The sequence below is a fragment of the Mesoplodon mirus genome (assembly GCF_964341445.2).
Source record: "Mesoplodon mirus genome assembly, chromosome: 16".
Taxonomy (NCBI): Eukaryota; Metazoa; Chordata; class Mammalia; order Artiodactyla; family Ziphiidae; genus Mesoplodon; species Mesoplodon mirus.
Window position 1 is genome coordinate 59,511,006 of NC_138992.1, and position 13,595 is coordinate 59,524,600.

Consider the following 13,595-nt stretch of genomic DNA (forward strand, 5'->3'; position numbering starts at 1 on the left):
CTTGCCAGGGATTACGCAGTAGTGGATAGAACATGTCAAATCAGTCAGCAGGTAAAGACTGGCTCTACCACTCACCAGTGGGTACCAGTGTCCTTGAGTAAATTCTTAAACTCAAGGAACCACAGATTCTTCACTGAGGATAATCAGAACTCATGGAAAGGTTATTGTGATTAAATGAGAACATGTGTGTATAACACTTTTCATCAATAATGTTAATAATCATTATGTTATATATTATTACCTTCTTTTTTCATTCCTGCTCTAAAGCACTTTCTTAATCGACAGTATCTACATTGATTCCTTTTGTCTTTGTCAACAACACATTGCCGACTGAACCTACAATGCCAAAAAAATATATTAGTTTGCAGAAAACTGTTATTTATCAAAAAAAGCAAACAGACAGACTTTAAAAAGTATAGTCAAATTTAGATCAACAGAAAGAATGTATAAGAACAATTAACTATGACTTTTCTAATCTCATGATCGACATGAAAGTACAAGCCTCACCTCTCATGCAGTCTCTCTAATAAAACAAAACTGAATGAAATCTCACTTTTGGCCAGTATCCATGATCATTTCTATCTTGAGCCATGAAAGCCAAACCTAGTTTAAAAATTGTGGCATGCAAATTCTAATGCTTACTGCTAAATGATTTCAGTGTGACGGGGAACTTCACTCCTCTGAACTTTCACACATTTCTCTATTTAAAAATTTTTCTATTAATTTTACATCATATCCAATTGGAGTTTACTCTAAATTCCAAATTACATATCAAGAGGCAATTGAATAAAGCATAAAGAGTAGAGTCTCTGAAAAATTAGGTACCACTTCACACCCACTACAGTGGCTAGAATCAGAAAAAACAGACAATAGTAAATGATGAGGTTGTGGAAAACCTGGACCTCTCACACATTGTTAGTTATAATACAAAATGATGTGGCTGCTTAGGAAAACAGTTTGGCAGTTTTTCAAAAAGTTAAACAAGAGTTACCAAATGACCCAGCAATTCCACTCCTAGGTATACACCCAAGAGAAATGAAAACATATATTCACACAAACACTTATACACAAATGTCCATAGCCGCATTATTCATAATAGCTAAAAAGTGGAGACAATCCAAATGCCCATCAGCTGATGAACAGATAAACAAAATGTTGCATACCCACACAATGGAATATTACACCTGGCAATAAATAAGAATGAAGCGCTGATACATGTTACAACATGGATGAACCTTGAAAACACTATTCTAAGTGAAAGAAGTCAGACACAAAAGGTCACATATTGTGTAATTTCGTTTATGTCAAATGTTCAAAAGAGGCAAATCTGGGCTTCCCTGGTAGCGCAGTGGTTGAGAGTCTGCCTGCTGATGCAGGGGACACGGGTTTGTGCCCCGGTCTGGGAAGATCCCACATGCCGCGGAGCGGCTAGGCCCGTGAGCCATGGCCGCTAAGCCTGTGCGTCCGGAGTGCCTGTGCTCCACAACGGGAGAGACCACAACAGTGAGAGGCCCGCGTACCGCAAAAAAAAAAAATAATAAATAAATAAATAAATAAATAAATATATATATATATATATATATATATATATATATATATTTTAGACAAACATTAAATTCAATTACAAAATTGTGACACGAGAAATACATCTAAAACTTTAGAGCTGAAAATTTCATTTTATTCAGTAACATCAACAAGCTACCTAAATCATCTGCCTTTTTATAATTTTGTTCCAAGACTCAGGATGTGATGACGCTAAAATGATAAGCAATATGCAGAAACGTACACGCATTGTGAAACCATTTAAATACAGATTTATATATGGCTATTGGTATACGAACATGTGGTGAAACAATAAAGAAACACGAGGAAAAGACAAACACCAAATTTCAGATGGTATTTACCTCTGGGAGAGAGGGGAGGAAGAGAAAGTGATAGGGGAGGTGTCCACTGGAGGCTTCAATTATATTGGTCTAAACTGGGTGGTAAGCATGGGGATTTTTTAATATACATTTTATAAGTCTAAGATGTTTCATAAAAAAGAACCACCCGTGTGACTGCATGTGTATACACACCCACACATCCTCACTTTTCATGTCGCTTATAAATTTTGTTCTTAGAGTTACAGAAATTTGAAAGCTCTGAATTTTATTCCCGTACTTCTTGCATGGCATTTTGAAACACCTCTGAAGATCACCTTCTGGGAAGGAGCATTTCAAGTACCTGCAGGAATAAACGTGACTCTTGCGGATGCTGCGTCTGAAGAAGCCCTTGCACCCATCACAGCTGGAGGCGCCATAGTGCTTTCCTGTCGCTCTGTCCCCACATATAGCACATAGACAGTTGACACCATTATCTGTGGTATTCATACTTGTTGTCTCTGGCACAGAACTATCTGTTAAAGAAAGAGAAAGAGGTAGAGTGCAAGTTAGTACTGAGTATTTCTTACATAAATTGGCCTACTAATTATTTATGGGAGTGAAATAGTCCCTTCCTCAGCTTCTTGGAAGCTCCACACCAGTGCTCTCCTTTTATCCACTGGCTGTTCCTGCCAGTCTCCATTCCAAACTCGCCACTCATATTTTGGAGGATTAAAATTTGGTATACCATAGGGCTCAGTCCCTCAACTATACCCTTTCCCTAGGGAAGCTCATCCAGTCCCATGACATTAAATATCATCTGTATGATGAACAATTCCCACATTTTATTTCTAGGCCCGATGTCTCCCACGGGTATCAGTCTGAAATGCCCAAATATCTGCTGAACAACTTCACTTTGGAGTTTAATAAGATTTTCAAATTAATGTATCAAAAATAGAACTCTGATTTTTTTTTTCCTAGAACTTGTTCTTCCTTCAGTCTTCCCTAGTCAGTCAATGGTACCATCTGGTACCTAAGGCCAATAATCTGGGAGTCTTTACTGAATTCTCACCTTCGTTGCTCATATCCAATCCACGAGTCGTATTTAAAATACATATCGAATCCACAGCTTTTCAGCCTTTTACCATGGCCACTCTTATCCAATCGAACATAATCTTTTCCCTAGATTATTGAAATAGCTTCCTACCTAATTTCTCGAATACTTCCACCCTGGTTCCCCTACTGTTTATTATCAGAAAGCCCGCAATGTGATCTTGGCATAAGAAATTCACATCACATTAGCCTTCTGCATCCAACCCTTAGATACAAAATAAAGCCTACACATATTCCCATGGCCTATAGAGCCCAGAGTGAAAAGGTTACCCTCCCACCTCTCTGATCCTATTATCTGGCACTACTTTTCATCCTGTTCACTAGTCTCCAGTAATGTTGCCTTTTTTTTTTTTTTTTCTCCTTGAAGTCTGTTCCCATCTCAGAGCCTTTACACTTGCTGACCCTTCTGCCTGGAAGGGAAGCTCTTCCTCAAGAATTTCTATGAGCTGGCTATCCAGTTTCTGCTCAAATCTCACATTTTCTGTGAAACATTCTATAAACACACATCTAAAAGAGTCATCTCTCATTTGCCCTTCAAGTAGAACCTAGTACCCTGCTTATATTTTAAACTAACCACTTCATTTTCTAAAATTATATTATGCTTCGGTCTGTTCATTTATTACCCATCTTTCCCCATAGAATAAAAACTTCATGATGTCAGAGGATTTATCTGTCTTAGTCACCCCTCTGCCTTCCAGCTCTTAGAGCTATGCCTTACATAAAGTGAGAACTCATTGTTTTGAAGAAAGATGCTTCAAAAAATCCACATAGGTATTTTTGCTTAAATATTTCTTAAATTAGTTAATATTGTTTACTACATCTTTACAAATATCTATGTACTCAAAAGACATTAAATAAATAAGAATATATTATACACTTTAATTGATAATAAATTATATAATAATGTAAATATAATAACAATTCATTATTATATTTCCAATATAAAAAGGATAAAATCAAAGACTGTTATGTCCCAATTACATTCTGTGACGATATATGTATTCTACATACTAATACTTCTGAGTTGACAAATATTGTCATATATAACTTCATAAAGTTACAAAAATCTTCAGTGAGAATATGCTTAAGGGTAATCACGTGACATTTTAGAATTTAAATGCTAGTAATTTTTCTTTTGATAACATAAACAAAATAGATATTAGAAATATGGCAGAAGTGTTAAGGATTGACTGTGTTCTGGAAGATTATATGGAAACAAAAAAAATATTCAACTCTTGCTTCCAGTTTAATGTCATACTTACATATTATTAACAAGAATTTAGATATTATTACAAGAAAACAAGTTAGACAACACTTTGGAAATAGTCAGTTGTTTTAGTAAGTATTTATGGTAAATCTGTCCCTACTATTTAGTAAGCTATAGCTTTTAAAACACTCATGAGTCTATTGAGGTAAATACTTTATTAAATACCTTAGTCAAGTCTAAACATAAGGATTAAAAATAGTGACTTCCTAGTAGAAGCACTGTTAATTGATTTTAACCCCTTTGTGCTAAAATTTCAGAATTCATCTTCTGAAAATTTTTAGAAATCTTCCCACTAATAAATTATTGTTGTTTATTGTAAATATTACAGCTATCGCAGTCACTGAAATTGTACAGCATAGTAGAACGTTAAGATATCCTGAGTACAAGATATATTCTCAGTCCTGAGCTAAACACACACACACACAGAGAGAATTTTCCAAAGCATACATAATTAGCAGATTTTACGAGTTCTAACAATTATAACTGATCTTGGACAAAATTTTTACATGAAAAAATATCTAAATTCCAAGTCAGTAGTAAACTGTATTCTATAAAGACATGAGCCCTAAACAAGTCATGTCTTATTTAAAGTTAAAATGTTACAGTAGATAAATACCAAGAGCTTTGTGAGGCTAAACATTAGCTTGTCAAGTGCAGTTATAATATAAACTCTTATTTCTTTTCATATTTGTGTTCAATGCAAAAACTTGATAGTAATGTTAAATACAGTTTCTCATCAGCAGCAGTTGAGAATTGGAATAATGAAAGGAGAAGGTGACCAGTAAAACTCTCCAGTGTTCTAAGGACAATTTTCCATATGTCATTTTAAATGTTGCATAGAAAATATACTTTACAGCCAACCTGCCAATATTACTCATTACTGTGATTTACAGTAAATAAAATAACTGCTGAAACTACTCTTTCTATCTAACTGGCCCATGACAGAATTCCGAGGTTACTTTATTATGCATAGCTAAGCTTTTTCTATCTCAAACATAAGATAGCCATAGCATTATTAATTTAAATTTTTAAATTTAAAAGTCTCAGCGCAAAAGATGAAGTGCAAAAGCCTCAGATTTGTGGCCTTAAAAAACAAGCCCTGAATTCTCCAGCAATAAAACACACGGAACCACCACCTGGGAAGCTCAGTTTTCCTGCTCTCATTATACTTACTTTTCTTTTTTATCTACAAGCAGATGAGAACTCACCATTTGAATTATACAGAATCTGCATAGTTTCAAACTCCAAAGTTGTGTAAGTTGGGTCCAAAACTTCACTGTAATTTGCCATCTCCATGTCCAGTATCGGTTCCGATACCCTCATCATTGATTTAGATACACACATACGAGTGGCACCACAGGCCCAGAGTGTGTGATGTCTGTTGGGCTTTCAATCTGTGAGGGATAATCCAAAGTTAACTGTAACTGAGTGACTTATGTGCTACAGTGGGAGGAGCTGTAAAACTGTAAACTCCTTCAGCAGGCCATATTCTGCTTACTTCTCTTTCTTTTATGGTGTACGAAAGCAATTCATTGTGATAATGTTGCAATGCTTCATGAAATCACCTTATCTGAAGTGCTTAGTGGACTAACATGATTTCCTAAATGGATTTCCAGTAGACAATAAATGATGTCATTGAGAGGATTAAAAATAGAAAAGAGAATACCTCTGATTTTGAACTGTCATTATAGCATCATTTCTCCCATTTAAGCGGTGGAAATTTCATGCCCCATGTTCTAAAAAAATGAGAATTACTTTACTGTTATAAATTGGGTAAGTCAAGACTGTAAGTTAACACTTAACATAAGCACTTAATAATTTCAAGTTTCCTTACCCACACAATAAAGCTAAATTTATGTTGAGGAAAAACAAATTTGTAATTTGAAATGACAGGGATTTATGATATATTCCAGTAGAAGCCTGGGCATAGCCCTAATATGGCCTGAAACACATTCTCTTTAGTTATCAATCTATGAGTCAGTGTCCCTTGCATGTTTGTAAATGTTCCAAGGGCAGAACCAGTACAGTTGCTAGTATCTTGTTGGCATTCAATAAGTAATTGTTAGACAACCGCGGTGAGATGCTGGGAAGCTTGCCATGGCATGCAGCCTGAGAGCCCTTAAAAACTGCTTCAGGGAGGCCCCTTGGAAAAGATGTGCAGGAGGCTGAATACCAGTGTGCAATGAAGACAGGGTAGGAAAGAAAGCTAAATCCTCATTCTCCATAGTGGAGAGTCAATGGATAACACTAAAACTGAAAGTACAAGAAGCAGCATGTCACTTAAAGTCACGGGATAATAGTGGGGGGAAAAAAAGAAAGAAAAAAGAAGGCTAAGAGTGCCTCTGAGAACGATGTCCATTTACCTTTATTGTTTGTTTTTTGTTTTGTAGAATTCTTGGGAGAAACTTTGTAGAATTATTTAATTCTTAAATCTACATGATTCTATAACTTTAAGAAAAATAAAAACAAAAAAGGCAAAAATAATAATAAATAAATAAATGTTACATGAATAAGGTTTCATTTATTTTTACTTCTGATGTCAGTTACATTCTAGACATTAAACTGAACATGTGCAGATTTACACATTCCCATCATCAACTTTCTCATACATAACATCTATAAAGCACACTATATCTTTTATGTGTATGTGTGAGAAGAAGCATTTAGAGTGTGGGGAAATTTAGAAGATAATATTCAAAGATTATATTTTATTTCTGAGAATATGTTTATTGATTTTATCTTCCAAGAAAGAATTCCAACCACATTTACATTATAATGTCAGAATATCATTTTCCACATTTGTTAACGATTACTGCAAAGTTATATTCTTATTCAATTTCTTAACACTATAAACTTTGTGACTACTGTATCTTAGAAATTATTATATTTTTCATCAGGGAAGACTGGCCTCTTAAACTCAAAGCCATGTGAAGAAAAGAGCAGAGAGTCATTTCAGCAGCCAGAGTCACTAAATCAAACAGTGATCATTGGAATAGTCCTCTTGCCTTCATATTCTGTAGGATTCTTAATTGTGAGGATAATATTTGGGGGATAAATTTTAGGGACTGATTTTGTTTATAAGGTTAACTGTAGTAGTTGTTTTTGAAGGGCACAACATGAAAATCCTGTGGTTTTCATTTACATGAAGTGGTTCTCATTTGTGGTGAAATAGCACAGACCTGTTGTGTTTCCTGTGTGAACACAAAGAGTGCATTGTGCATTGCCCACAGTCTTTCATATGCACGTAGTGACTAACTGATGCTGAGGTATGTCGCCAATGGGAGTGTACCAACAGAAGGAAAAGAAGCAAATAAAAAGGTAGAGAACCATTCATTTATAAGACTGCAAAACACTTAAGAGAAATGTGATAAAAAGAGAAATGTGGATATAGATCAGGAGAACAATGCTGTCATAGTTTTATTGGTTTACTCTATCCTGTGTCCATGGGTGGCATCACCATGGATCAGGGCACTGCACTCAACAGTGGAAGGAGCTTTAAATTCATCTCAGCACAGATCCTCAAGTAGCCACTGGCAATTAGAGATGGTTTTCAAGATGAAACACATTTCCTATCCACATTATTGTAAATTATTTCCTTCATTTTATCAAGTAAAAACTTGAGAATTTCCAGAAGATATAGAGGATTGAAATAGCAGGCATATCTCTTCAATGGGGGCAGTCTGTCTTCCTAAAGATCTTCAGATGTGGAAACTCCCACGGAATTCAGTCAGCCTCACTCTAGTGAAGGAAAGATTCTCTTTGGTTTTATGTTGTTTTGTTTTTAATCTTCTAAGACATTACAAAGTAGAGTAGAAGTCCTCTTTTCTTAAATTCTAGAATTGGTAATTTACTGAACTAGTTAAGCGAATAAAATAATTGAAACAAAGAGTCATAAAAATGGGATATCTATACTTAATATGTATAATTGTTACTGTTTTGTTGGATAACCAAGACCTTTTATTTGAGTAAGAATCCAAATAAATGGATTCTCTCTTTTTATATTGAAGTATATATAGAATATATATACATATATTCTTTTTCAGATTCTTTTCCATTATAGGTTATTGTAAGATATTGACTATAATTCCCTGTGCTATACAGTAGAACCTTGTTACTTACCTATTTTGTATAAAGTAGTGTGTACTTGTTAATCTCAAGCTCTTAAGTTATCTCTTCCCACCCCACCCTGCTTTCCCCTTTGGTAACCATAAATTTGTTTTCTATGTCTGTGAGTCTGTTTCTGTTTGGTAAATAAGTTCACTTGTATCATTTTTTAAGATTCCATATGTAAGTGATATCATATGATCTTTGTCTTTGTCTGGCTTGCTTCACTTAGTATGATAATCTCTAGGTCCATCCATGTTGCTACAAATGGCATTATTTCATTCTTTGTTATGGCTGAATAATATTCCATTGCATATATGTACCACATCTTTTTTATCTATTCATCTGCCGATGGACACTTAGTTTTCTTCCATGTCTTGGCTATTGTAAATAGTACTGCTATGAACATTAGGGTGCATGTATCTTTTTGAATTGGAGTTTTCTCTGGATATATGCCCAGGAGTGGGATTGCTGGATCACATGGTAACTATTTTTAGTTTTTTAAGGGACTTCCATACGGTTCTCCATAGCAGCTGCACCAATTTACATTTGGGATTCTTTATTATTATTATTATTTTATAAATCCCATACACTACCTTTGATTTCTTCTATTTTTTTTTAAGTGGAGAAAAAAGTCAAAGGTATCTGTAAAGCAACTGGAATACAGAAGCCTTCTAGAATTTTATACTTTTTGAAATATATTTTAATCAACTTGCTTTTATTCACTTCCAAAGTATTTTCCTTGGTTTTTATAGGGAATTTTTTTTCTTTTAACACTCATATTTCATTAGATTATGCAATATTTAACTAAATTATAGAGTAAAATAACAAGAATAAATGGCATTAACATGCTAGGTAAAAAATACAAGTGACCCTTGATAACTATATAGAGTTGATGAGATGGTCAGAGGACACTGCAGCACTATTAACAATAGCCAAGGTGGAAACAATACAAATGTCCATAATGGATGAATGGATTAAAAAAAAATGTAGTATATAATGGAAAACTATTCAGCTATAAAAAGGAATGAACTAGTGATACATACTACAACACGGATGAACCTTAAAAACATTATGATAAATAAAATAAGCCCATCACAGAAATACAAATACTGCAAGATTCCACTAATATGAGAAATCTAAAATAGTCATCCTTATAGATTCAAAGAGAGGAATGGTGGTTGCCAGGGGCCAGGGGGAGGGAGAAAGGGGAAGTTACTAATTAAAAGGTTCAAAATTTTATTGAAGCAAGATGAATAAGTTCTAAAGATCTGCCATACAACATTGTACCAGCCAACAATAATGTATAACACAACTTAAAAATTTATTAAAAAGGCAGCACTTATGTTACATGTTCTTAGCACAATAAAATCAAAAGATTTATGATGAAGAACTGAACTACAGTATGGAAAAATGATCAACCTTGTTAGTAATCAGAGAAATGTAAAACAAAACAATGTTGTTAAAAAAAAAAAAAGATGCCTTCTACTTAAGGAAAGTAGCCTACCCTGGAAACTAAATTAGTATCTTCTACAAAGGAAGTTGAGAACCTGAGTCAATGCAGGGAGCTGGCTAAGTAGAGATTAGATTTTTCTCTTGAATTGATTTTAACATGAGATAACTTGTTTTTTAAAATTAACTTGTATTCCTCCATAAGACAAATCCCTCCTCTCTACTTTTAAAATTAATTAGGCTTCATTCAGAGTATTTTTATTTGCTTAAAAAAGAGTAAGGAAGGACAATGAGGAGGATGAGAAAGAAAGGAAATAAAGAGATAACAAAAAAAGAAAATGTCACAGAAATAATTTTAGTCATGGTTACTTTGGATTTTTAATAATGGATCATAATCAAGCAAGTATCACACTCTTTAGTGTTTCGTGTTTTCCCTTTCAATAGTGATTGTGACATTTTCATAACTTAGTAAATTTGATTTTTGGAAACCTGTCACTTGGCACAATTGAACAAAAGAAAATTATACAATTTAATTGTACAGTACAAAATGTAGATGCGTAAAACAGTTATGGTATTTGTTTATATATTTTCATATTAAAATTCAGTTATTTCCAGTAAAGGGATAGATGAAAAGTCCAGGGAGCTTTTCATAATTCCTTCATCAGGTACTCCTTACAGATAAATTCATTAGGGCTACATTAGATTAAAAGCTTAAGTAGTTACCAGAAAAAAATATATTAATTTTATGCCTAGGTGATATAGAAATGATTGTCCTTAAATAAATGGGACTTATGTTATTAAACACTACATTCAACATAATAAACTTATGAGTAATTTTAAATTTACTTCTTAATGTTTAATTGGGAGAATCATCAAATATTCATGCTAATTCCTAACACAGTCATTTGTAATAATTAACATACATTTTCTAAAATAGAGATACATAAACTTAATCTACATTCACAAATATAAATATACATCATAAACTATGATCTACTGAAAGCTCTTTAAACAGAGGTCACTTTGCAGTATCTGTTTTGTATGCTGAACAAAATGTTATTGTTTTTTAGTGTGATCTCATGGTTTGTAGGCTAAGATATACCTTCTTACTCCTAGTCAGGTCATATACCTCAGAAAGAAAGACAACATTATTTGTAGATAAAACGTCAGTTTTAAATAGCACAACTAATGTTCTTGAAAAATGTTAAAGCAATGGTTCCTTAAACTGGCATATGAAATATAATATTTAAATTTCTTTAGAGCAACATAACAAGAGATTAAAACAACATAGGATTTAAAGAAGACAACAACTCAGTTCCCTATTGACTGACTATTCAAGATAATAGCAGAAACATTGCTATCTTATCTGTAAGAATATTAAGCCTGTTAAATAGGTCTATACTTTAATTAAATCATTCGTTCAGAGCATGATTTAAAATAGAAAAAAGGCTATAAAAATCAATGTTATTTTCATAAAAGAATTTTCATGAAAATAATTAGGAATATTAACATTAAAACATTTTATTTTAAAGTTTTAGTTAATAAAATTTGCTCTGTAAATGTATTCCTTTGAGACTACTTTTCATTACCAAAAGTACCAAAAGTACTATACTAATCCCAGAACTAGTTTCTTTTGTTTCCATGTTCCACTTTTTCAACTATGAAGATTACACAAATGTGACCACTAAAAGTTTGATGAAGAAGAATAGCAATCCAAATCAACCCAGTATATATATGTTTTTTCTTAACATTTTTATTGGAGTATAATTGCTTTACAATGGTGTGCTAGTTTCTGCTTTATAACAAAGTGAATCAGTTATACATATACATATATCCCCATATCTCTTCCCTCTTGCATCTCCCTCCCTCCTACCCTCCCTATTCCACCCTTCTAGCTGGTCACAAAGCACCGAGCTGATCTCCCTGTGCTATGCAGCTGCTTCCCACTAGCTATCTATTTTACATTTGGTAGTGTATATATATCCATATATACACTACCACTCTCTCACTTTGTCCCAGCTTAGCATTCCCCCTCCCCATGTCCTCAAGTCCATTCTCTAGTAGGTCTGCATCTTTATTCCCATCTTGCCCCAGGTTCTTCATGACCATTAAAAAAAAATTTTTTTTTTTAGATTCCATATGTATGTGTTAGCATACGGTATTTTTCTCTTTCTGACTTACTTCACTCTGTATGACAAACTCTAGGTCCATCCACCTCACTACAAATAACTCAATTTCGTTTCTTTTTATGGCTGAGGAATATCCCATTGTATATATGTGCCACATCTCCTTTATCCATTCATCTGTTGATGGACACTTAGGTTGCTTCCATGTACTGGCTGTTGTAAATAGAGCTGCAATGAACATTGTGGTACATGACTCTTTTTGAATTATGGTTTTCTCAGGGTATATGCCCAGTAGTGGGATTGCTGGAACATATGGTAGTTCTATTTTTAGTTTTTAAGGAACCTCCAAACTGTTCTCCATAGTGGCTGTATCAATTTACATTCCCACCAACAGTGTATGACGGTTCCCTTTTCTCCACATCCTCTCTAGCATTTATTGTTTGTAGATTTTTTTATGATGGCCATTCTGACTGGTGTGAGATGATATCTCATTGTAGTTTTTTTTCTTTTTTCTTTTTTTTTTTTTTTTGTGGTACGCGGGCCTCTCACTGTTGCGGCCTCTCCCATTGCAGAGCACAAGCTCCGGACGCGCAGGCTCAGTGGCTATGGCTCACGGGTCCAGCTGCTCCGTGGCATGTGGGATCTTCCCAGACCGGGGCACAAACCCATGTCACCTGCATCAGCAGGCAGACTTTCAACCACTGCGCCACCAGGGAAGCCCCGCATTGTAGTTTTGATTTGCATTTCTTTAATGATTAATGATGTTGAGCATTCTTTCATGTGTTTGTTGGCAATCTGTATATCTTCTTTGGAGAAATGTTTATTTAGGTCTTCTGCCCATTTTTGGATTAGGTTGTTTGTTTCTTTGATATTGAGCTGCATGACCTGCTTGTAAATTTTGGAGATTAATCCTTTGTCAGTTGCTTCATTTGCAAGTATTTTGTCCCATTCTGAGGGTTGTCTTTACATCTTGTTTATGGTTTCCTTTGCTATGCAAAAGCTTTTAAGTTTCATTAGGTCCCATTTGTTTATTTTTGTTTTTATTTCTATTTCTCTAGGAGGTGGGTCAAAAAGGATCTTGCTGTGATTTATGTCATAGAGTGTTCTGCCTATGTTTTCCTCTAAGAGTTTGACAGTGTCTGGCCTTACATTTAGGTCTTTAATCCATTTTGAGTTTATTTTTGTGTATGGTGTTAGGGATTTTTCTAATTTCATTCTTTTCCATGTAGCTGTCCAGTTTTCCCAGCACCACTTATTGAAGAGGCTGTCTTTTCTCCATTGTATATTCTCGCCTCCTTTATCAAAGATAAGGTGACCATATGTTCATGGGTTTATCTCTGCAACCCAGTATATTTTTCAGTGTAAACTGGAAACCAATAAGAGAACTCCACTCAATAAAATGGATTATTCATTCAAAGCAAAACCACCTTTCATTTCTCAAAAAAAGAGTCAATTAAAAAAATCATTATTTTCCTGGCTGCCACTGTCTTGATCATCAGCCCTTTTTTGAAATAGAAATCGTGTCTCTTATCCTTTCTACTTTCGATGAGGGAACACAAACATATTTAAAAATTAAAACAAATAAAAATAGGCTTTATAATCTTCAAAGTAAGTTTCTGTCACTGACATGCAAAGAAAGAAGTCTGAAATTGGATCTAATGATGGGATTCTATT

At 34.2% G+C, this 13,595-nt stretch overlaps 1 protein-coding gene across 3 annotated transcripts in view; it reads right to left on the reverse strand.

Moving 5' to 3' along the window:
- Positions 1-13,595, reverse strand: part of HNF4G (hepatocyte nuclear factor 4 gamma) — a 135,792-nt gene that overhangs the window by 16,577 nt on the left and 105,620 nt on the right. For all 3 annotated transcript variants that reach the window (XM_082601018.1, XM_082601016.1, XM_082601017.1), the window contains 2 exons: positions 2,224-2,395; positions 242-336 (listed from right to left, as the gene is read on the reverse strand). In XM_082601018.1, the coding sequence (XP_082457144.1) occupies positions 242-336; positions 2,224-2,369 (241 nt within the window). In that variant the 5' untranslated portion in view covers positions 2,370-2,395. The remainder of the gene's footprint in view (positions 1-241; positions 337-2,223; positions 2,396-13,595) is intronic.